Genomic DNA, 23,695 nt, shown 5'->3' with positions numbered 1-23,695 from the left:
GACAAGAAGGCAATCAAACAAACAAACAAACAAACAAACAAAAAGAACGGTAAGAATAAACTTAATTTAAACGTTAAAGAGTGTGCGTTTGGACTTAACTCCAAACGAACGTTTAAATAAAGTTTATTAAACAAAAAAATAAATAAATAAATAAATAAAAATACAGACAAGAAGGCATATTGAGAAACGGCCCTAGATTAAAAAGAATTACTGCGCCATCTGTCGACACAAATCCAAAGTCAGGTTCTGTCTTTCATTAAACTACGTTTCCCGGGTGACTTTGCGCGCTTCTCGCACGTGATGGCTAGTGTTGTTCTTGTGATAGTTCTTTATTATTTTCTTTGAAAATAATGTTTGTGTTTTGCTCGCATTTCGGAGGGGTTTCGGATGTGCAGCGGAACGTGTTGTGGATAATGTTGGGGTTTGGTGCATCGTTTAAAACTATGTGAGGAGGAACAACGAGAGGGTGTTATCAGATGGTCCCGTGCTCTTGAATATTTAGGACGTTGACAGTCCTGCCGCGTAAATGATAAACATCGTTGAACTGAGTCAATGATTTAAAATTGATATTACATTAATATTAATGATAACTAATAAGACCAGATATCTGAAGTGAGGGCAGTCATGGAGAGTCCATACCTACCTATTGAGGTGAGTCCGTCCATCCATATACTACTGGATAGGCTAGCTGCTAGTTAACAGTTAGTGGTTCAGAGCTGAAATAACAAGTATGCTAACAGGAGTTTCCCAACTTGTATTTTTATCACCTTTCTGTTTATTCGACAGCATGTGCTTACTGAAATTTACCATAGTTTCACTGTGTTTTTGACTCTGTAGCATAGCACACACAATGGATATTTTGAAGGAGAACAAAAACCGATTGATAGATAAACGGACAGACAGACATTGGTTGGCGTAGATGTATTAGGAATAACCTTTTTACAGTCTATGGGAATAACTTATACCAGTTTTTTTTCTCTATGTGGGGCACGTTGTCACAATAAAATTATGTTTATATATTAATAATATAAATGGATTATAATTGTGTGTATACGTACGTACGTATTACGTACGTAATTATTTATAATTCATATATCATATAATTAAAATATTCATTAATACCCCCCCAACACACACACAATAAAAATAGTGTATAATATAATGTATAACATGAGCAAAATGTGACAACTTTCATTATATAGTTCAGTCTTGACTTCATATGTTCCAGAGAGAGTGTTGTAACCTGTACATTTTCTCCCTTCTGCTCCAGATTATCTCCTACATATTGAGTTACCTTCATGTAACGGATCGAAAGGAGGCGTCACTGGTCTGTAAGAGTTGGTACGAAGCAAGCCAAGACCACCGGTTTCAGGTTTTTCTCATTTTCATTGGAATATCAAGATGATCTTAATTTAAATTTATACTAAATGTAGACATTCATGTTTTGGTTTAGTCCACTTCTTCCACATTTGTTTCAATTGTCTTTTGGGTGTTTAAATCTAGAAAAATGCCACCTTCAAGTTCCATGTTTCCACATCTTCACTGGACTTTATCCGTGCACTTGCAAGGCGCCCTCGCTGTGGCCTAGTCATCAGTCATCTTGATGGATCCAGCCTGTCAAGACAAGTACTTTTGGAAGTGGGGCTTCACCTAGGCCCTCACTTGGACAGTTTGGCTCTACCGGGCAGCAGCATCACAGAGTCTTCCCTGCTGGGCCTCCTGCCACATCTGACCGGCCTCCGCAAGCTGGACCTTCACGGGCTGGACAGCCTCTTCATGTCTGGGGCTTTTCTGTCAAGACAGGAGCACCGTCGACAGGTTACATCTTTAAAGAAATTACATATTTATTTTATTTTAAATTTATTTTTAAATTAATATTTATTTTTCATAATGCACATTATATTGTTGTGTTTCCTAAATTGAAATGTAAACATTTTTATGAATATTTATTTATGAATAAAAAGTAATATATATATTTATCATTAATAAAATAGTATAAAAATGTCAAAATGATGTTGTATTAAGTGCAATCTAATATTTGTGCAATATTAGGTGGAGGATGCTTTGAGGAACCTGGAGGAACTGGACTTGTCTGATCTCCGCTACCTCTCCGATCTCTCTTTCAACCGGCTGACGAGTTGCACGCCCAGGTTGCGCGGTCTGGCCCTGGCCGGGTGCCACATCGCTTTCGAGTTTGACCCATACCGAGGTAGCCCTGTTGGGTCCGGCTCCTCGGCTCTAGTTTCCCTCCGGAACCTCCTGACTCTCTTGCAGAAGCAGGCCTGTACGCTCCACAGCCTGGACTTGAGTCGCACCAGCATCACCCCCGAATCCCTCCGCTCCATAGCTCAGGTGCCCGGCCTCCGTCTGGAGGATCTGAGTCTACGCGGCTGTAAAGAGCTGACTGACTACTCCATAGAAACCCTCTGCAAGCACCAGAACGGCCTGAGGACGCTGGATCTCGGTGCCTGCACTGAGTTGACCAGTAGGACGGTGCTGGCGGTGTCCACTGAGCTGAAGGATCTGCAGTCGCTGACCCTCTCGCAGGACTGGAAGATAACAGATAAAGGCCTGACCGAGCTGATGGCGCTGCCGTGCTTGAGGACTTTGGATCTGTCGGAGTGTCTGCATGTCAGCGGGACAGACCTGGTGAAGGGATTGTCCTGTCCACAGCCCAGGGCGCAGCTGCAGTCCCTTAGCCTAAGAAACTGCTCATACATAAGGGTGAGGCAAAAGTGCTGAATGGCACATATACACAAAAGGAAATTTGCAGCCAATATATCATCTAATATTATGTTTCATTATGCCCGCTTATTTCCCCTACTTTTACAATTCATTTACCTTTGTCAGTATCTAACCCTTACTTAAATAAACACTAAGGATTTAATAACCGTTGCCTATCGTAAACAAATCTCAAAATGAACATCCATTTTCATACCATTTAATAAAAACATTTAAGTTGTTATATATTTTTATAATTTAAGAAAATATCGCAAATAATAATAAAAATTAAATCTGCAAGCAGCGATGAAAAGGGCCCTCGCTCCTGTACCGCCGCCACTCGGCGGTTTTAGGAAAACAGAGCACAATGGGCAGTATGTAATGATAATAAATACAGGAGGACTATGTCAAAGTATTTGTATTTGTCACTCTTCCTGCTACAAGAAGGTGGCGCTATTGCTACAGCCGAATATGAGCATGGTTATGTGTTCGTTAAAGTACAGTCTCTGGAAATGGCAAAAACTCAAAATAGCTCACTTCCTGTTGTGTTTAGGGCTATGATCCAAGAGACTTTTGTAGATATTGGGTCACTGCATGTATGTACTGAATTTCACAACTGTACGTGAAACACAGATGTGGGACAATAGTTTAGGGGGGGGGGGGGGGCAATTAAGCCATTTTGCCCCACCCAATTCTGAAACCCACATCACACATATATATTTTCACCACTTCTGAAGCGCCGTGAGCAAAGTGTCATGAGTTTTCGAGCATGTTTAGGCCCTCTAAAAACGTTTTAATGTCATAATTGTATTTCATATTATGATTGTTTAAAACATACTATAATTAACAAAATAGTATACAAATAAATATCAAGTATTTGCCATAATTTAGGATATGAATATATCATACAATTCTTGTTTATATTTTGTATTAAATATATAATAATAATGTTGTGATAATATATATATATTTTTTTTTATAATAATAATATTGAATTTTAATATTACAATTACTATATTCTAATTATAATTTGTAATTAACCAAACAGTATTAAAATGTAAGAAATATTATTGGCATATTTAGGATAATTTGAATATACAATTTTTGTTTGGCAAAATTTCATTTGAATATTTTCCTCAAATGACCCATCAAAAAAGATTTTTGCTAACACCCTCTGTTCTCAAACAGGACCCAGTCATGTTCTCCCTGACGCAGTTGCTGGGCAGTAACCTGAGAAAGCTGGACCTCACCTCCTGCGTCTACCTCACCGACCTCAGTGTTCACGCCATCGCAAACTATCTCCCTGCGCTGCTGGTGCTGCGGCTCGGCTGGTGCAAAGAGATCTCAGACTGGGGGCTGCTGGGGATGGTGGAGCCCACCAAAAATTGTGAACCAAGAGACAAAGAGGTGGGATTGACTTTTAGTTCTTTTTTTAGGACTTTGATAATCAGTGCACACAAAATGTACAATTTGCTCATAAATGCCCCAAATGTGTAGGATGATAAAGGCCCAAGCTTTACCAGGACATTTGGAAACATGGGCTTTTTCCAGCCTCCCAGCATGCCTTTCCAGGAGAAGCCACGTCTCGTAACCGATGAGGACCTGGGGGCGTTTAGAGATCGGGAAGGAGCATCACTGCTGGCCCTCAGGGGTCTTCAGGAACTGGACCTGTCGGCCTGCTCGAAGTTAACCGACACCAGTATCACACAGGTCAGTCCATAATAGAAACGGCGCTGCTTGCAAATTGTAGTCCATTACTGAATACAAAATACATGATGAATATTATAGTTACTAACATAACCTATTACATTACACATATTAGGTCATGTAATCGGGACTACTTTTTGATTACTTTTGACCTAATGTGTGTATAACATTAATATGAATAGGATAATATTAAGAGAAATTTTATATATATATATATATATATATATATATATTTATAACCGAAATGTTCCTGGCCACCTCAGGTACTCCGTTTCCCAGACCTACAGCGTCTCTCGCTTTCCATGCTGCCCGAGATCAGCGACGACAGCTTGGTGTCTGTAGCTCTTCACTGCCGCAACCTCACGAGCCTGGCACTCAACCTCTGTCCCCAGATCAGCGACCAAGGTATGGCGCGGGCCCTTCCGCTCCTCCACAGACTGCAGCATCTGTTCCTGGCCTGTTGCGACGCGGTTACAAACGAGTGAGTGACCTCATCCAGTGCTGTTTTCACACTAAACTACTGAGCTCTGCTTAACATGGTTAATGTGTTCCTACAGCACTCTTTCCATAATTGCGCTGCACTGTGACAGACTCAGGACCCTCGATGTGTCCATGTGCAAGGACATAACTGTGCACCAGGTGGACCTCCTCCAGTCCCGCTTGCCCTTCCTTGAGAAAGTCCAGTGTCGCTTTGCCAATGGCACAGATTTCACTATTGTACTCTGATTCTGTAAGTGAAAGTGAATCATATAAAAATATATTTAAAGCACTTTTTACTCAGGTATAAAGAGTGATACATTTCTAAATGCTTTTTTTTTTTTTTGGATAGGATCATAACTGTATTATTTATGTGGTGAATCACTGCTTTTGAATGTAAAGGTTTCAGCTCTTGTGTTCACACATTTCAAATGATTCCAGTATAAACATGATCTGCTATTGATTAGTAGACATTATAAAACTCCTTACTGGCTGTACTCCAGGCAGTATGTCAATAAATTATTATTACAAATAATGCTTGTCTTTTTCATTAATTGTTCTGTACCACTGTGATCATTTGTGTATGCTGCGTTTATAAGTCTACACTTTACAACTTCCGCATTTCGGCAGCACCAGATAAGGGTGAACTTAAGCTGTAGCCTATGACACATAGGTAGTAATGTTCAAAGGTCATTCGTTTTATGATACAATTTATTGCTATGTAACCTGGAAATATTTTATATACATCCGGCTGACTTCTGATTCAGTTTTATTTAATCAATTTAGCTTTTAAAGGGACAGTGCATTGGAAGTACAAGTTTTTACACCGTGTGTGTGAATCTGTGCAGCCACATCAAAAGAAAAATTATCCGAGTTTGTCTGTTCAATCTATTTTAAAGTGAGGAAATAAAACGATGGTAGGCTATGTACCGCAAAAACGCATTTCTATTAACATCCTCGCAGGTTTAACTCTCAAAAACGAGATCAATGACCAAATCACACACACACACACACACAAAAAACTCTACTTAGTGGATAAAAAACACTGGGTTTTAAGAACAACAAAAAAATCTTCAGTGTTTTATTTATTTTTAAAACGGCTTTACGAACAACAACAAAACTCTTATTAGTGAATCAAAAACAACGGATTTTACGAACTAAAGCACAACGAGCGACTCTTGAGAGTCGTTTCTTTTAATGGAATTGTTCAAAAAGGCGAGTTGCAATTTTAAACCAGCCTAACGAATTGTTCGCTAAACAATCTGTTGCACCTACAGAGACCATCAAAATGGGAACAACGAGTATGTCAACATAAAAAAAAAAACACCAGAAAGCATTCACAGAATTGCCTTACTTCCACTGGATGCTGTTTTTGGATTTCTTTTCAATAAGTCCAATTCCTTCCAAAACATTGGTGATGTCATATATCCGCCTTTTCTGTCTTACAGCCAAAGTATCTGCAGCCTAAATCACATTCACACAAAAGAAACCAAACAAGATTATTGATTCTTCTCATCACATGCAGCCCAACTGCACAAAACACACAAGTGCTCAAGTGTGGCGCATACAAAGCCCTTAAAAGAGCAGTTCACTGAAAAATAAGCTAATTTACTCACTTTTTTTTTTACTTACTTTATTTCTTCTGTGGGGAATGTTTTAAGTAGAGTGTGAGAGACTGACATCTTCGGTCACCATTCACTTGCATTGCATCTTCATTCCATGCAATGAAAGTAAATGGTGACTGAGGCTGTCATTGAGCCTAACACCTCCTTTTGTGTTCCCACTTAAGAAAGAAAGTCGTATGGGTTTAGAACAAAAAGAGGGGGGGAAAAAAGACAGAATTTTTATTTTTCCTTTGAACTGTCCCTTTAAGACGTATTGCCTATCAAAACAGACAAAAACAGCCCCCAAAAAAGTTGACAAGCAAGCAACTTCAAGCAATCAAGTTCCAAGATGACCTGTTCATTTCTACAAGACTTCGATCAAATATCATTAAAATGACCAAACTTGTATTTCAATACGTTTTTAAAACGCGTAATATAGTGTTTAAACCCCAATGGAAGCCAAGAAGCGGATCGCCTGGTCGCACAGGCCTAAACTATCCCAAACTCCAGAGCACGTGCTTGTTTTGAAGGCTTTTGTTTGAGCTTTCAGTCCGGATGGGTTTAGCTTCTTAACCGCAAGAAACCTCCAGGATACAACAAACACCACATCAGAGGGTTTGCATCGCAGACAAGTAGTGACATTACACTTGCAACCTGTTAGCTGGCTCGCATGGTTTAGTGGAGGAACTAACGTTACTTTATTTAAGCGAGCTGTCGTGTTGTTGAGAGAGGGGTAGTAACTTACATGGACGCGACCCCCTCCTCCCTTCCCAAAGAAACTTTTTCAACTTTTCTGTTCTTTTATACGACCTGGAGTGCATCTGTTTGCATGCAAACAATAAAAACTATGCATTTTTAGCAGGCGCTGTCCATCTCGCGCGTGCGATACTGAAAACATATAACGTTAGCTGATGACGGTGATAGTAATGATGAGCTCGTCTCGTGCTTACAGCTTTCAGATCCAGCACTCCGTCCTTCGCTTCCTGCAGCAGAGTCGCAAATTTAGTCGTGAGGAGCCCGAGACTTTTCTCGTGGCGACTGGGGGTCTGCGGCTGCAGCGAATCTCCCATCGCACCCAGTTCGTTTCTTCCGGTCTCGAAATCCATCAAGTTGCTTTTAAAGTATTAATAAATCCCCACAGCTCTGCCTGCGGTCGGTTTGTGTTTGTATAGACCATTTCACAAGATGTAAACAACACTGGTCCAGAAGCACTTCCTGTTTCAGTTTTTTAACACTACATAAAAGCTGGGATAAAATACAACCAACAGAACATTTAAAACTGAATCAAAAAGTTAAACAAACATCTTTAAGATGTTTTCTTTACATGTGAAATAAAGAAAACAGTTACAAACTGAAACAGGAAGTGTTTCTGGACCAGTGTTGTTTACATCTTGTGAAATGTTCTTTCTGTTGTTATATCGCTGACAGCACCGCCTCTGCCGCCCAAACGCTCGCTTCTCTTCTTCTTTGTTTTTACCGGCGGTTGGCAACCAGCTTTTGGTGCATTACCGCCACCTTCTGCTCCGGAGTGTGAATCAGACATTAGGCTTACGCCCAGCTGCACTACTTCCTGAACTTCAGCCAGCTCCTTGTTTCCTGTCTGCCATTATTGGCCAAATTGATTAATTCAGGTGTGTCTGATTATTGTTGCCATGACTACTGAGGTCAAGCACACCTGAATTAATCAATTTGACCAATAATGGCAGACAGGAAACAAGGAGCTGGCTGAAGTTCAGGAAGTAGTGCAGCTGGGCATAAAGCCCATTCCCACATTAAAAAAAAAAAATCCCACCATATTACTCACATTCACTAATTTCCCTACACTTTTCCTTTTTCCCTATTTATCCTCATAACCGATCATAAACCTGTTTCCCTTAAAAAAGTTAACAATATCCTACCCTGTGCTCTGTCACCTATATTCAACACTCCTTTTAATGTTAACTCTTGTACCCCTAATTCCCTCAATTTATTCCTCGTTATCACTCTCTGTGATTCATAACTCCTACAACTTATTATTATATGCTCCACTGACTCTACTTCCTGACACCACTCACACAAGCCTGTTTCATGTTTTCCTATCAATTTCAGTGATTTGTTTAAAACACTGTGGCCCAACCTTAACCTTGTCATTACAGTTTCCTCTCTTCTGTGCCCACCACCTAATGTAGTTATTTTTACACTCTTTTGAATTTTATATAAATGCCTTCCTTTCTCCTCTCTGTCCCATCTTTCTTGCCACATTTGGTTAGATTTTTCCCAGACAATACTTTTAACCTCTGCTTTACTTATTTTAATATGCATTTCTATTTTGTCCTTCTTTATTGCCCTTTTCGCCAATTCATCCACCAGCTCATTCCCTTTCACCCCTACATGTGCTGGAACCCACATAAATTGTACCTGTCCTCCCTGATTTTTTATCCTTGTCACTGACTAAAGGACTTTATACAATATATCCTGACGGCTCTTGTGTATAAGTCTATCTTTGGTCTCATTAAACTATAGTTTGTTCCATGGCAAAAAAAAAAAAAAATAGTTTTTGAGGTTTCATAACTTTATGGCTCTTTAACTTTAACAACATTTGTTTTATATTATCTTCACTAAATGAACAATAAAATAAAATGACATAACCCTGTCTCTGTTTAATAAATGTCAACAAAAATCAATGTTTCATATTTTTAAAATGAAAACAAAAAGATCATGTTCATTTTGTTATAAATAAATGCAGTGAAGACAATCGCGTTGCCTGAACCACGTGGCCATTAGGCTATGTTGTTTTTTTGTTAATGAAAAGAGTCAGAGTGGTGTTTTATAACATATTTCGTTTTATTGTTGACGGAAAGATGCAGAGTTGTAGCAAATTTCGTTTTATTGTTGCCTAAAATATAAGCTAAAGAAGAGATAACCGGAGTAGAGCGTGCTGAGTGACGCGATCAAGTACGCTCTGTTCCATTTGCAGAAGAACCTCGCATCCTCGGGAGTTCGTTCTCCTGAGTCAAACTTGGCAAGTCTGAACTACCAAGGACGCAAGTCCGAAGTCTGCGTACTTGGTATTGAGAAACGGCTATAGTAGGGTGACCAAACGTCCTGTTTTCCCACATGTCCTGTTTTCACGTCCTGTCCTGGCCGCCCTGTCTGTTTTTTAAAAAGTGATGAAAATGTCCTAGTTTTCCTTATTTTTCATTGGGCCAGTGTGTACTTTAAATACACGCTTGCCTTTGCACACAAAACATATGACTTGGCTTCACCCCCTCGTCAGCGTGTTCCTCAATCCGCAGCGTCAAGCACAGAGCAGAGAGCACGTAATGTCAGACTCATAATCATCAGAATACAGAGGACTGTGTGTGTGTGTGTGTGTGTGTGTGTGTGTGAGAGAGAGAGTGTTCATCGCAGCCTCATTGGTCTGTCACTGCTTGTCAATGTCAGAATATTTGAAATGACCAATCAAATCAAAGTAGGCGGACTTTACGTTCACAGAATTTTAGCAGTGTGACGCTTCAGACGCTTCAGTTTGCGGTCAAGTGCGAGGTAAGATGTAAGTAGCTAACAGCGTAAAAAAAAAAGCCCAAATGTAAATTCACAGATGATTTACAGAGAAAATTCCTGTGTTTTCGTTTCGGTCGGGATCCGTGTAAAGCAGAATGCATGAACTGCAAAGCAAAGCTGGCACGTATCAGTCAGTGTCAAGGTGATAGCGACCTAGAAGCCCACATAAAGAAAGTATAGGCTAAGAGAACATCAGGAGGATTCAAATTGTTTTTTTTTTTTATTGTTTTGTTTTTACTGAAATAGTGTAGGCCTAGTAGATTTTTTTATTTTATTTTAGTAGTAGATTTTTAACCTATGCTATGGCCATGAAAAGAAATATTGTCATGTAAAAGGTGTTAAAAAGTAAACTTTTCTTTAAATAGTATTCTTTTGTTGCGGGCCAAACATTGAATGGAAAGGATGTATTACTTTATATATTAAAGTACAATAACATAGTTGCAAAGTTGTAAATGAATTAGTCAAGTATTTTTTGATGCATTCTCCCCCCCCCCAAAAAAAAAAAATCATGCCCCGCCCATCAACTAAGCCCCCCGTCCTGTTTTCCAAAAACTAAAATATGGTCACCCTAGGCTATAGAATTCCATGTATTCTACAGTTTGGAGTATTGCCCTGGTTGTTAAAATATTACAAGGTGTGGAGAATAAAGTTAGGTTTTAAGCTATTCGCAGAAAAAAACTATAAAACAAAAACACATAGGTTTCTCTAAGGGCTATTCACATGAGCAAGTTTAAAATAAGGTTTTTCATTAAAACTTAAACTTTCATTAACTCTGGTGCTTTTCGGTCATTTCTGACCGGAAAATCTTCTGTTTTGAATTTCTAGAAACCGCAGCTTAATCTTATTGGTATATGAAACTTGGTGACTTTTATGGCACTTGGAATGTGAACACAAAAAAATAAAGGGGATGATTCGAGCAGGCTATGTGGCAAAGTCTCTATATTATTCTGAAATCCTGCATTATTGAAAAAAGGAAAAAATAGAAAACAATTTTTGTATTTTTTCAATGGCAAAAATAAACCATAAATACTGATCATATCCTCTCAAATACAAAAGAAAAAAAAAATATTATTATACAAAAACATATTAGGCATACATTGGTTTTACTGGGGTGAAGGAAGTTTTATTTTCAGCCAGGTGTCCAGTCAATGACCCCAAAGATAATAAGTGCTACCCCCAAACGAGGAGCACCAGAGGGTTAATTTGATGGTACGCTTCTCCACATAGGAAGAACACACATGCCATTGGCCTACTGACCTGATGCAGACACACAGCGGATTGATATCGACTTGGTCTAGAGCTAGGTTTACGTGAGGTAAGGTGACAATAAGCGGAGCAGTCTGAAATCTCCCCCAATACCTCTGAAATAGAGTGCACTGCAGTTCAATTTTTCATAAATCATAATACATGCCTGCCTATGGAAGCCATACGTTATATTGCTCACTTTACAACTTAAAAATATATAAAAATATATTTTAGTAGAATCCTGAACACATTTACAATTTATTATTGATTCAGTTCATGTAGAGGTCTACGTTTTAGATAACTGGAACATGATCTGTAACTGGAAAATAATGTATAACTGGAACATAATGTTATAACTGGAACATAATATTACATTGTGCAGGAAAAAAAATTAAGCTCTGTCTTGGATTGGTTATTATTGGTAAATTAAGTTTTAACCATCAGTCAACATGCTCCATGGGAATGCTCATTATTTGAAGTGGGAGGGCTTGTTTGTTTTTATCTGAGAGTTTAAATGTGAAACGTGAGCAGTTCACAGCTGGACAACAGTCAGCATGCTGGGCTTTCTGATACTGGTGTGGATATGCATCTTCATCCTGTTCCTCTTCATCCAGATCCCGAGGCCAAAGAACTTTCCTCCAGGACCTCGTCCTCTGCCATTATTTGGGAATTTGCTTGAGCTAAACATCAATAATCCTTTGAAGGATTTCGAGAGGGTATAGTATTACATTATCATTCTCATTCGTTTTAAAATATAAATAAATATATTTTAAGAATACCCATACAACTGTCAAGAGTTATCTGTTTAAAACATCTGGTAATGTATTGCATAATGAGCAGCCCCATGTGATGTCTTAACTCTAAGCTGGCAGATCGCTATGGAAAAGTTTACAGCCTGTACCTTGGATCAAAACCTTGGATAGTTCTTAACGGTTTCGAGGTTTTGAAGGAAGCTCTTGTTACTAAGGCTGTGGACTTTGCAGGACGTCCTCAGGACCTCATGGTCAACCATATTACAAAGGGAAGCGGTAAATCTACTTCCAAATCAACCTTTACTCTTACACCTGTGTACACAATATACGGTTAATCAGTATGCTTTTGAGGTTCACTCAGTCTCCCCTTTTTACAGAGTTCACAGAGCAATTTTCATCCTTATCTGAGATTGCAACGAGTACCATTTAGCACATAAATAACAGTTATATATTATCGCAGGTATCATTTTGTCTGACTATGGCCAATCTTGGAAAGAACACAGACGCTTTGCTTTGATGACCCTGAGAAACTTTGGCCTGGGGAAGCTGTCGATGGAGGAGAGAATTCTGGGAGAGGTTTCACATATTACTGCTAAATTGGAAAAACTAGTTGGTAATAATGTACTCAATCTCATTTTCGTTGTCTCAAAACAAACTCACACAAGAGCTTGAGTTGACTTTCCTATCAATGTACTTGCAGGAAAGTCCTTTGACCCTCAGACTATGTTCCACAATGCTTCATCAAATATCATTTGCATTGTTCTGTTTGGATCCCGTTATGATTATGAAGACGAATTCCTCAAGCTTTTTATTCACCTCTATACAGAGAATGCAAAGATTACAAATGGACCGTGGGCCTTGGTGAGGCATTTTATCACTTCATCTTTTAAGGGTTTATATTCCCCAAGACATTTTAAATAAAAATATTTTCTGTAGTTTTTTTTTAATTTTTAAGAAGAATTTTCTCTATTCTATTGCAGATATACGATACATTTCCAATGGTGAGATTTCTGCCTCTACCCTTCAAGAAGGCCTTCAAAAATGCCAGAAAAGCCAGAGAATTGTCAGCACAACTGGTCAATGAACACAAAAAGACAAGAGTCCCAGGAGAGCCAAGAGACTTCATTGACTGCTATATGGATGAGCTTGATAAGGTGCTTGCACATCTGTAATGGTATTTTTTTTTAGGAATACGCAATATATCGGTACCATATTGGTTATTGCCAATATTAGAGATTTTTAAAATGTATTAGTATTGATTGATATTGGATATTTAATGGCACATCATTTACTCTATATTTACATTTACATTACCTTTACCATTATCTAATGATCACTGAGGATACATCTACACTATCTAAACATCTAAACTACGCTTTTTGAAAATGCTCTCCAAAGTGGATACATTTGAAACGCAGTTTTTGCGTTATAGTGTTAGTTTGGACACAAGCATGCATGTTCAGTCATGTGACGCATATTGTACCGACATGTTTATATCGGTATGTGCAATCTGCTAATCACTTTCACAATGTTGCTAAAGAGACATGTTACTTTGTAAAATCTTCATATTACATTCCTGCCAAGATAAATTTATTCTCAATTGCTGTCCTGTGTTAAAACATGAGGGCAATTGCGTTTTAGAACAAACTTAGAGTGGTGAATGAGTGTGACCTGCACGCGTAAGTAGTGTGAGATATTTTGCTAATAGTGATTGTGCCGGAAGAATAACATGAGAACTTTCTTATGTCTGGTCTCTTGTTATCATCTCAGTGAGCTTTTGCATTTTGCTTGATTTAAGCATCTTCCGACATTTAAATGTGGACGAGAAACCTTTAGAAAACGGTTGAAACGCTAGTGTGGATGGAGAGTGTTTTGAAACAAAAACACAGTTTTCAAATGTACCTCGATTAATGTAGACAGCCTTGAAGTCAGGGACCTTTTACACAACACTGTTTTCAACTAAAAACGGAAACCTTTTTATGCATTTTGGCCATTCTTTTACATGACAACAGCGTTTTGTGGGCCTGAAAATGTTTCAAAGTGTAAACTACAAAAACGCGAATTTGTGAAAACGGTGACTTTTAATGTTAGTGCATCCCTATTTTACCTGAATTACAAAGTTGTTTGTATTAATCTCTAATCAGTGGTATTTTAATTTGACTAGAGAGGAAACGATGGATCCTCGTTTACTGAAGCTCAACTTATCCTGTACATTCTGGATTTGCACTTTGCAGGGACTGATAGCACGTCAAACACGCTCCTCACTGCATTTCTCTACCTCATGAACCACCCAGAGGTTCAAGGTTTGTGTTTTGGTTATTTAATGCATTTTAATTAATTCAACCATTGCTTTAGCTTAAAATAGCTTTTATTCCACCAGCAAAATGTCAGCGAGAGATTGATGATGTTCTGGGGAATAAAGATCATGCATCGTATGAAGACAGACATGATATGCCGTACACACAGGCTGTGATTCATGAAGTTCAGCGCGTCGCTAACACTGTACCGCTAAGTGTTTTTCACTGCACCACCAAAGACACTGAGCTGATGGGCTACAACATCCCGAAGGTGAGGAAACCATATAGAAGTTATGAGTTTTAAGCCTTTAAAATCATAACTTTGTTTCCTTTTCTTCTCTAGGGAACTTTTGTTATTCCTAACCTCACTTCTGTACTAAAAGAAGAAGGCCAGTGGAAGTTTCCTCATGAATTCAACCCAGAAAACTTCCTGAATGAGCAGGGCCAGTTTGAGAAGCCTGAGGCCTTTATGCCTTTTTCTGCAGGTAAAGAATTTAGAATCGTATACAGGTACACTGTAAAAAATAATCGTGATTTTAACGGTAAAAGACTGTAAAATGCTACAGTAAAAACTGTTAATTAGTTAACAGAAAGTTTCCGTACAATATACTGTAAATAACTGTGATACAGTAGGTACATTTAATATCATTTTACTGTAAAAAACTGTAAAATTTACAATTTTTGAAAGTGAATAAGAACAACTCATTGCATAATTTACAGTGAAAAACCGTAGATTGACACTCACAAATCCCTGTGTGACACTTCACTTTTTTTGCATTTTTGTTGAAATAACTATGGTTCCTCAAAGTTTTCTTGTCTTTTTTCTAATCAGTTGTTACATTTAACATTGTTAAATTAATGTTCATTGCATTTTTTGTAATCTCATGTGCATTACCATGATGGTGTTTAATGTTTGTGTGAATGAAAATGTGCAGCTTCTTTATATAAATATTAGCTTACTTATGGACACTACTTATGATGAGTGTCGATTCATCATTCAACTCGCATCACTGCGATGAAGATTGGTTGTCAGTGTATTACAATGGTAAAAAAAAACAGACATCAATTTGGTAACACAGGTAAATTAACATTATATCAGATAAAGAAATACGTTTGATTACTGTAAATTTTAAGTTAAGTCTGTAAAACCAATAACGATGCTACCGTATTTTTGATGGTAAAGTTCTGGCAACCACAGCTGCCGTTTTTTACCGTAAAAATTATGGTTTTATTTTTTACAGTGTAGTTTTTTTTTTTTTTTTTTTTTACAGTGTAGTAGTAATTCGTATATATGCAAATATATGGTGTACAGGTCCCCGTGTGTGTCTTGGTGAGGGTCTTGCACGTATGGAGCTCTTCCTGGTCACTGTCACTCTGTTACGCCGCTTCCAGTTTGTGTGGCCCGATGATGCCGGGGAACCAGATTACACCCCAGTGTACGGGGTCACCCTCACCCCCAAACCCTACAGAATGCACATCAAGTGCAGACAGACAGTCAAATTATAATTTGTTCTGTTGCAAAAGATGATTTGATGTTATTATTTTAATAACAGTATGTAATTTGACTGGTCATAATATAAAGTATTTTTTTTTTTTAAAAGGTAATAAAAACAATCGCAATGCATCTTAAGACAGTCCTTAAATAAAAAACTTCTACAAAATAGTTGGCTCATCTTGTCTGAATGTGTACCAGAGTGGTTTTATTTTGTTCACTTAATCATTTGTAGGGTTATAATCATTGTTGAAATCTAAAAATGAAAAGACTGTCACTCCAGTCTTCAGTGTCACGTGATTCTTCAGAAATCATTTTAATATACTAATTTGTTCTCAAGAAACATTTAATGTTGAAAACAAATTTGCGCTATCATATTTTTGTGGACATCATGATACATTTTTCAGGATTCTTTGATGAATATAAAGTTAAAAAGAACAGTATTTATTTGAAACAGAAATCTTTTGTACCCCCGGTTTCACAAACCACGCGTGAGCTAGTCCCAGACTAAAATGCATGTTTGAACTTTTAACTGAAAGCAACTTGTCAGTGCCATTGTTTTGTCTCAAGATGCACACCAGTATACTGTGAAGGGATTTGTATTTAATTGCAGTTGAATGCAAATTCAGGTGAATGCAGAAACGCAGAATTTTGAGCAGTGCTTGTTTGTCTGGGTTCATTTTATCTTTCTGGAACACTGCCAATATTTGATCAGATATAGGAGACCTACCGAGAGATTGAGTGGTTTGAGTTCACAAGCTTGTTTTGCTCGAGACCGAGAGACAACAGCTGGACATCAGTCAGCATGCTGGGATCTTTGATTCTCCTGTGGATATGCATCTTCTTCATCTTCCTCCTAGTCCGGATCCAAAGGCCGAAGAATTTTCCTCCAGGACCTCGTCCTTTGCCAGTTTTTGGGAATCTGCTTCATGTGAACATGGCCAATCCTTTGAAGGATTTGGAAAGAGTATGGCTTTATTTTATGTCATCTTAAGTTTAAACATTTCTTTTTTTTTCTTGTTTGTAAAATAATGTTATTTTTTTTTAGTTTGCAGAACGATATGGGAATATTTTCAGTCTGTATACTGGATCAAGACCAGCAGTTTTTCTGAATAGTTTTAAGGTTATCAAGGAAGCTCTGGTGACAAAGGCTCAAGACTTCTCAGGACGGCCTCAAGACTTCATGATCAGTCATATCTCGGAAAATAGAGGTAACTCCAACTACAAGCTGTCTCAGCTAAGTAAATAACAGTCTAGCGACAGTTCAGTAAAGAGTGACTTACATATTAGTTAGACACAATGACTCTTTTGCTGCGCCAGCGAAAATACTTCCAACTGTACTGCATAAACAACTTGCCCCGCTCCTGTATCACTCCGCGTCGCATAAGCATGCACAGAGATTTAAAGAGTCAGTCCACAAGGTATTACGCACGCACGCAACGCAACACAACACAACAGGACTAATTAAAAGTACAGTTTACATCAGGATCAGGAGCACAATCCCCTCGATTTCACAGACAAGATTCAGGACTAGACCCAGACTAAAATGCATGTTTGAACTGAAAGAAACCTGCACTGGCACCTGTCAATTCCATTGTTTTGTCTCGAGATGCACACCAGTAGCCTAATGATTTTTTCTAAGGCATGTTTATAAAAGCTAATTAAATATTCTAAATGAAAACTAAGGCCAATTCCTGGCTTAATCTAAGCCTTGTATGTGAAACAAGGTCTACATGTTATAATATGAAATAAATAAGCTGTTGGAATATCTTTAGTGCTAGAAACATTTAACTATAACATAATTTTACTAAAGGTGTTGTATTGGCTAACTATGGCCCCCTTTGGAAGGATCATCGACGCTTTGCTTTGATGACCATGAGGAACTTTGGCCTGGGGAAGCAGTCCATGGAGGAGAGAATTCTGGGAGAGATTTCACACATTGTTGCTTACTTAAACAAAAATGCTGGTATTTATTTATATGTGTTTTTTAAAAAGTTTTGATCGACAAGATGAAGATAATGCGATTTATTTATTTATGTATTTATTTTATATATCAGCTGATGACAAGGAAAATGTCAATCTTTTTAATCGATTTTCATTTGTACAGGAGGAACTGTGAATCCTCAAAATATGTTCCACCAACTTGCATCAAATGTTATCGGCTTGGTTCTGTCCGGATCCCGTTTTGATTACAACAATAAATTCCTCCAGAGCTTCGTTCAGCTCTTTACAGAGATTGCAAAGATCCTCAATGGACCATGGAACATGGTAAGATTTTAGATACATTAAATTTTCTATAAAGCCAATGATTAAACTATGATGTTACCTGCTATTGCTAATCAGAGGAAGTTGGTACAGTTGGCTAATAGGGGGAGGGACATTCTCATTCTAGAGAGCATCTGATTGGACAAAATTATGTATAGTGCAGTATGAGTCATCAATGTATAATTGGTCTTTTTCTGTCAAATTTAAGCCTGTATAACTTCTAAATATGTATTTTCGTCAACATCTAGAGATTTCACATCTAGCACAGATTTCACTATTGTAGGCTACTCTGATTCTGTAAGTGAAAGTAAATCATATGAAAATATATTTAAAGCACTTTTTACTCAGGTATAAAGAGTGATACATTTCTAAATGCTTTATTTTTTTGGGATAGGATCATAACTGTATTATTTATGTGGTGAATCACTGCTTTTGAATGTAAGGGTTTCAGCTCTTGTGTTCACACATTTCAAATGATTCCAGATCTGCTATTGATTAGTAGATATAAAACTCCTTACTGGCTGTACTCCAGGCAGTATGTCAATAAATTATTATAACAATTAATGCTTATGTCTTTTTCATTAATTGTTCTGTACCACTGTGATCATTTGTGTATGCATTTCAACGCATTTCTATTAACATCCTCGCGGGTTTAACTCTCAAAAACGAGATCAATGACCAAATCACAAACAAAACAAAAAAACAACTCTTCTTAGTGAATAAAAAACACTGGGTTTTAAGAACAAAAAAAAATCTTCAGTGTTTTATTTATTTTTAAAACGGCTTTACGAACAACAACAAAACTCTTATTAGTGAATCAAAAACAACGGATTTTACGAACTAAAGCACAACGAGCGATTCTTGAGAGTCGTTTCTTTTAATGTAATTGTTCAAAAAGGCGAGTTGCAATTTTAAACCAGCCTAACGAATTGTTCGCTAAACAATCTGAAAGACTACATGTGTCGTTTGAAATCGTAATTTGCAACAGATGATGTATGATATAATTTATATTCTTTTATTCCATACAAAGAATAAAACAAATCTTGAATTAATCCGGCCACATCATGGATCAAGATTGTTACACAATACCAGAGGTTTAACAAGAAAAGGTTTACACAAAACAGCAAATGGACTGTTTTTTGCTAGATCCTCTATTAATGCATTATAAAAAGAAACCAGATTATTATTATTTTTTTGAATATATTTTTGATCTCAAAACTATTTTAAATTTAACATACAAAGAAGTGCTGAAATCTGGCCCCTGATAAAATGCTAAATCCTTTCAAATGGAAACATGATTATCTTCCCCCCCAAAATACTGATGTTAAATCCTAGTGATACTGTATTTTCGAACTAACGGGGAAAAGGAGAAGATAAACCAAAAATACAATGAGAGGTTATGTACATCAAGTGTAAGTTGAAAACATGATTATGTGACATGACAAAGTATCAAATCACGCCAATAATACTCATGCAGTGTTTTCAAACTCTTAGAACAGATGTGTCAAATTTTACACAATATGTGTTGTCCCTGAGCTGATTCAGCACATGTGTTAAAATTTAACACATTATGTGTGAGTGCACTTACTCTTTTCCTGAAGAGCCTCGATGGAGGGCGTTTCCGTCTCCTCATCCACATCTCCGTAGTGCAGGACTTTGAGATTAGGAGAGAGCCGACAATACCACAGCTTGTCTGAAAAACAAACAAAAAAATGACTGAAGGACCTGAAAATCATTTTCTGATGTCTTCCTCAGAAGATCATGGTGTCTCACCTTGCCTCGCGTCCCGTGACACAGACGGTTTAGTCTCTGCTGTCTGATGAGTTCCAGAAGCTCCGGCTTCAGACGTTCCTTCAGCTCACTGGACACAAAGACAACAAGAAAACTCATGTGATGGAGTGACATCAGAGCCGTCATTTTTGAAACACTGTTTTATAACTTTTGCAAAACATTTGTTTCTATCTGGATCTATTAGTTTATTTAAAAAAAAATGTTTAAAACACAATTCATAGATCCAATGATTTGAATACAACTCTTGTGATAAGCATGTTAATTTCTGAATGAAACATTTTGTTATTGAAATGAATGAACTAAAATGATTGTTTTTGTTAAGCTGAAATAAAGCTTTACATTAAAAATGTACACTTGAAAAACAAACTAATTAGAAACAGTGCCTTGACAACTAACTGACAATAAGTGGAAGTTGAAGTAAGTTAATACAACGCCAAAACTTCTCCAAAGTCCACAACTGAAATATCTCATAATTTGCGGCAGCTCCTGTGGCTCACCGATTAGAAAGTTTAGTGTTTGGGTGGTAGACCAATCGGTGGCCTGTAATTTGTGGTGAATGGCCTGGCAGCGAGTGGAAGTGCTGGGAATGGCGAGGAAGTGGAGAAGGGAAGGTCACTGGGGGTTTGAGGTTCTTTCTAAACTTTAAGTACCAATCAGAGTCACACAATGGGTTCATTCATTTTAAACTAGTTATCTGATGGTTTAGAAAACATAAATGAGAGTTTCTCTGACAATGGCTGGGTCCTCAAGACAATAACACATTCTGTTAGGACGTCCCAAACAATGGGATCAAAGCCTCTGAAGATACAGAACATGCTCAGCATTTGTCCACCCGATGTTTCGACTGGGTAGACGGCAATAACAGCTTATTCAAAACAATTGGGAATGAACTAATTGGTTACGATTTGTACGCAACAGAAATTCCTTGATCATATAGACCAAAAGAAGTTCAGTTACAAATGTGTTACAAGATATTTTGCATCTATAATATAAGAAACTTTTATAATAAGAAACTTATTTATAACAATAGGGGATTATCACACTTCCGGGTTTCATGGGCGGGATTCGTCAACTTTGTGCATGTCCACTTCCGACGCAGTTCAACAATACCTGAGACGAATGCTATTTATGTCACTACTCTGTTCCACTTGTATGTGCCCGGCATCTGAATGGCAATCTTTACTATATCCTTTTGCTGCGGCATTTTGAGAGACGAGCGTCTACAACTCTGAAAGAGAGATAAGGGGTAGAAATGCAGATAATAAATACTCAAAAATGATGTACAAGTATTCAAACACTTAATGGTCTGTAAAGCTTGAAACGGTACCAACCTAACAAGTATACTGACATTTCAAAACATACCAAATGCCACAAAGGGTGATATGTACAGGGACACTAAATAGGTCACTAATTCTATTTCAGGTTGACTCTGTTTTCTGTGTTCTTCCTCTTTTAAAGAAGAACTTGTGTGTCTCTCTGTTGTGCTTTATATTACTTTAACTCGGCATTCTGGAATTAATAGTGTACTAATATGTGCTCTCGTTTTTTACGTCCTGGACCATTTCACAAGATTTAAACAACACTGGTCCAGAAGCACTTCTTGTTTCAGTTTTTTAACACTACAAAAAAGCTGGGATAAAATACAACCAACAGAACATTTAAAACTGAATAAAAAGTTAAACAAACATCTTTAAGATGTTTTGTTTACATGTGAAATAAAGAAAACAGTTACAAACTGAAACAGGAAGTGCTTCTGGACCAGTGTTGTTTACGTCTTGTGAAATGGTCTATACGACCTGGAGTGCATCTGTTTGCATGCAAACAATAAAAACTATGCATTTTTAGCAGGCGCTGTCCATCTTGCGCGTGCGATACTCAAAACATATAACGTTAGCTGATGACGGTGATAGTAATGATGAGCTCGTCTCGTGCTTACAGCTTTCAGATCCAGCACTCCGTCCTTCGCAGCTTCGCTTCCTACTGCAGCAGAGTCACAAATTTAGTCGTGAGGAGCCCAAGACTTTTCTCGTGGCGACTGGGGGTCTGCGGCTGCAGCGAATCTCCCATCGCACCCAGTTCGTTTCTTCCGGTCTCTAAAGCCATCAAGTTGCTTTTAAAGTATTAATAAATCCCCACAGTTCTGCCCGCCGTCGGTTTATATTTGTATAGTGAACGCTTTCTGTTGTTATATCGCTGACAGCACCGCTTCTGCCGCCCAAACGCTCGCTTCCCGTCACCGGCCGGTGATTCCTATAGCATGGACGGGGAAGTTCACCTCGAAATGAGAGAGTTAAGCCCCCGTTCAGGGTCCGGTCCGATTCAGGACACAGGTTACCCGAACCCAGATGGCCTAACAAGAACAGACGCTCTCACAAGCACCAGATCTGAGCTAACGTTACTTGAATGACTGAAGCCGGTGACGGCGCGGTGCATCATGGGATGACCTGCTAAAAATGGGAAGCTCTGTGGCACGACCTGTAGGGGGCGATAAGAACAGCATATCTGAAGCGGCCATGTGGGGGCCACCATAGATATCTATAGGGGCCACAGATACAGATAGGTTTTTCTGTGCTGAACCTATTTTTTACAGTCTATGTGCTGAACTTATTGTTACAGTCTGTTAATGTGCTGAACTGAAAAATGCAACTTTTTATGTGAATAACCATAGAATGTTTTTATCATTAGGCATTTGTTAACTTTTTAATGCTTTCTGACTTGCAGCAGACATAGGCTTATAGATAGATAGATAGATAGATAGATAGATAGATAGATAGATAGATAGATAGATAGATAGATAGATAGATAGATAGATAGATAGATAGATAGATAGATAGATAGATCTAGGTGTGACGGGATTCTTTACAAGGTGTGAAGGAATTCCAGTGTGGAGAATAAAGTTAGGTTTTACGCTATTCTCAGAAAAAATATATAAAACAAAAACACATAGGTTTCTCTAAGGGCTATTCACATGAGCAAGTTTAAAATAAGGTTTTTCATTAAAACTTTTCTGTCTTTTCTGTAATTTCTGACCGAAAAATCTTATGTTTTGAATTTCTAAAATCCACAGCTTAATCTTATTGGTATACGAAACTTGGTGACTTTTATGGCACTTGGAATGTGAACACAAAAAAATAAAGGGGATGATTCGAGCAGGCTATGTGGCAAAGTCTCTATATTATTCTGAAATCCTGCATTATTGAAAAAAGAAAAAAAATAGAAAACAATTTTTGTATTTTTTCAATGGCAAAAATAAACCATAAATATTGATCATATCCTCTCAAATACAAAATAAAAAAAATGGAGAGAAAAAAAATGATAATTATACAAAAACATATTAGGCATACATTGGTTTTACTGGGGTGAAGGAAGTTTTATTTTCAGCCAGGTGTCCAGTCAATGACCCCAAAGATAATAAGTGCTACCCCCAAACGAGGAGCACAAGAGGGTTAATTTGATGGTACGCTTCTCCACATAGGAAGAACACACATGCCATTGGCCTACTGACCTGATGCAGACACACAGCGGATTGATATCGACTTGGTCTAGAGCTAGGTTTACGTGAGGTAAGGTGACAATAAGCGGAGCAGTCTGAAATCTCCCCCAATACCTCTGAAATAGAGTGCACTGCAGTTCAATTTTTCATAAATCATAATACATGCCTGCCTATGGAAGCCATACGTTATATTGCTCACTTTACAACTTAAAAATATATAAAAATATATTTTAGTAGAATCCTGAACACATTTACAATTTATTGTTGATTCACTTTATGTAGAGGTCTACGTTTTAGATAACTGGAAC

At 37.8% G+C, this 23,695-nt stretch overlaps 4 protein-coding genes and 1 long non-coding RNA gene across 15 annotated transcripts; 3 read left to right on the top strand and 2 right to left on the bottom strand.

Moving 5' to 3' along the window:
* Window positions 1–256: 256 nt before the first annotated feature.
* Window positions 257–6,342, top strand: fbxl9 (F-box and leucine rich repeat protein 9). Of its 2 annotated transcripts, XM_039695184.2 has the most exons (9): window positions 257–651; window positions 1,271–1,372; window positions 1,504–1,818; window positions 2,053–2,724; window positions 3,910–4,128; window positions 4,219–4,431; window positions 4,692–4,909; window positions 4,986–5,156; window positions 6,260–6,342. In XM_039695184.2, exons 1-8 carry the CDS (start codon window positions 625–627, stop codon window positions 5,152–5,154), a joined length of 1,935 nt encoding a protein of 644 aa, XP_039551118.1. In that variant the 5' UTR covers window positions 257–624; the 3' UTR covers window positions 5,155–5,156; window positions 6,260–6,342. The 2 variants fall into 2 exon arrangements, with proteins under 2 accessions (XP_039551118.1, XP_039551117.1); XM_039695183.2 differs by lacking the exon at window positions 257–651 and having other exon boundaries at window positions 1,220–1,372.
* On the bottom strand, window positions 907–22,336 carry LOC120495558 (uncharacterized). 10 transcript variants are annotated; one of them, XR_016150777.1, is made up of 9 exons: window positions 21,831–22,336; window positions 21,005–21,122; window positions 19,877–19,964; window positions 19,692–19,796; window positions 6,260–6,369; window positions 4,687–5,156; window positions 4,242–4,478; window positions 2,074–4,080; window positions 907–1,791 (listed from the first exon to the last, which is right to left on the bottom strand). XR_016150777.1 is itself a non-coding variant. In XM_089127942.1 (5 exons), the coding sequence occupies exons 1-4, from the start codon at window positions 20,018–20,020 to the stop codon at window positions 5,141–5,143; spliced, it is 375 nt and encodes a 124-aa protein (XP_088984068.1). In that variant the 3' UTR covers window positions 4,128–4,478; window positions 4,687–5,140. The 10 variants fall into 10 exon arrangements, 6 of the variants coding, with proteins under 6 accessions (XP_088984068.1, XP_088984067.1, XP_088984071.1 ...); XR_016150778.1 differs by lacking the exon at window positions 21,005–21,122 and having other exon boundaries at window positions 21,831–22,335; XR_016150779.1 differs by lacking the exons at window positions 19,692–19,796; window positions 19,877–19,964; window positions 21,005–21,122 and having other exon boundaries at window positions 21,831–22,334.
* LOC120495554 (cytochrome P450 2F2) lies at window positions 11,816–16,009 on the top strand. Its single transcript, XM_039695189.2, has 9 exons — window positions 11,816–12,013; window positions 12,163–12,325; window positions 12,510–12,662; window positions 12,750–12,910; window positions 13,030–13,203; window positions 14,214–14,352; window positions 14,430–14,617; window positions 14,690–14,831; window positions 15,659–16,009. Exons 1-9 carry the CDS (start codon window positions 11,852–11,854, stop codon window positions 15,850–15,852), a joined length of 1,476 nt encoding a protein of 491 aa, XP_039551123.2. The 5' UTR covers window positions 11,816–11,851; the 3' UTR covers window positions 15,853–16,009.
* On the bottom strand, window positions 15,663–17,653 carry LOC148965071 (uncharacterized). Its single transcript, XR_016150781.1, has 2 exons — window positions 17,122–17,653; window positions 15,663–16,785 (listed from the first exon to the last, which is right to left on the bottom strand). It is a non-coding gene; the product is annotated as an uncharacterized LOC148965071 (long non-coding RNA).
* Window positions 16,644–19,949, top strand: LOC120495556 (cytochrome P450 2B15-like). Its single transcript, XM_039695191.2, has 5 exons — window positions 16,644–16,805; window positions 16,887–17,049; window positions 17,652–17,804; window positions 17,946–18,106; window positions 19,859–19,949. Exons 1-5 carry the CDS (start codon window positions 16,644–16,646, stop codon window positions 19,907–19,909), a joined length of 690 nt encoding a protein of 229 aa, XP_039551125.2. The 3' UTR covers window positions 19,910–19,949.
* Window positions 22,337–23,695: the final 1,359 nt, after the last annotated feature.

Source organism: Pimephales promelas, chromosome 25 (assembly GCF_988280905.1).
Source record: "Pimephales promelas chromosome 25, fPimPro1.hap1.1, whole genome shotgun sequence".
Taxonomy (NCBI): domain Eukaryota; kingdom Metazoa; phylum Chordata; class Actinopteri; order Cypriniformes; family Leuciscidae; genus Pimephales; species Pimephales promelas.
Note: the sequence above shows the minus strand (reverse complement) of the source record. Positions and strands in the feature narration are given on the sequence as shown.

Coding starts and splice junctions, on each gene's coding strand:
- LOC120495558 (XM_089127942.1), bottom strand. CDS start 20,020: ATGACGGCTCTGATGTCACTCCATCACATGAGTTTTCTTGTTGTCTTT. Junction 19,797..19,876: donor GTCACGGGACGCGAGGCAAG/GTGAGACACCAT, acceptor TTTGTTTTTCAG/ACAAGCTGTGGTATTGTCGG. Junction 6,370..19,691: donor CGAGGCTCTTCAGGAAAAGA/GTAAGTGCACTC, acceptor AATGTGATTTAG/GCTGCAGATACTTTGGCTGT.
- LOC120495554 (XM_039695189.2), top strand. CDS start 11,852: ATGCTGGGCTTTCTGATACTGGTGTGGATATGCATCTTCATCCTGTTC. Junction 12,326..12,509: donor CCATATTACAAAGGGAAGCG/GTAAATCTACTT, acceptor ATATTATCGCAG/GTATCATTTTGTCTGACTAT. Junction 12,911..13,029: donor CAAATGGACCGTGGGCCTTG/GTGAGGCATTTT, acceptor ATTCTATTGCAG/ATATACGATACATTTCCAAT.
- fbxl9 (XM_039695183.2), top strand. CDS start 1,220: ATGTTCCAGAGAGAGTGTTGTAACCTGTACATTTTCTCCCTTCTGCTC. Junction 1,373..1,503: donor GCCAAGACCACCGGTTTCAG/GTTTTTCTCATT, acceptor GTTTAAATCTAG/AAAAATGCCACCTTCAAGTT. Junction 2,725..3,909: donor GAAACTGCTCATACATAAGG/GTGAGGCAAAAG, acceptor GTTCTCAAACAG/GACCCAGTCATGTTCTCCCT.
- LOC120495556 (XM_039695191.2), top strand. CDS start 16,644: ATGCTGGGATCTTTGATTCTCCTGTGGATATGCATCTTCTTCATCTTC. Junction 16,806..16,886: donor CTTTGAAGGATTTGGAAAGA/GTATGGCTTTAT, acceptor ATTTTTTTTTAG/TTTGCAGAACGATATGGGAA. Junction 17,050..17,651: donor TCATATCTCGGAAAATAGAG/GTAACTCCAACT, acceptor ATTTTACTAAAG/GTGTTGTATTGGCTAACTAT.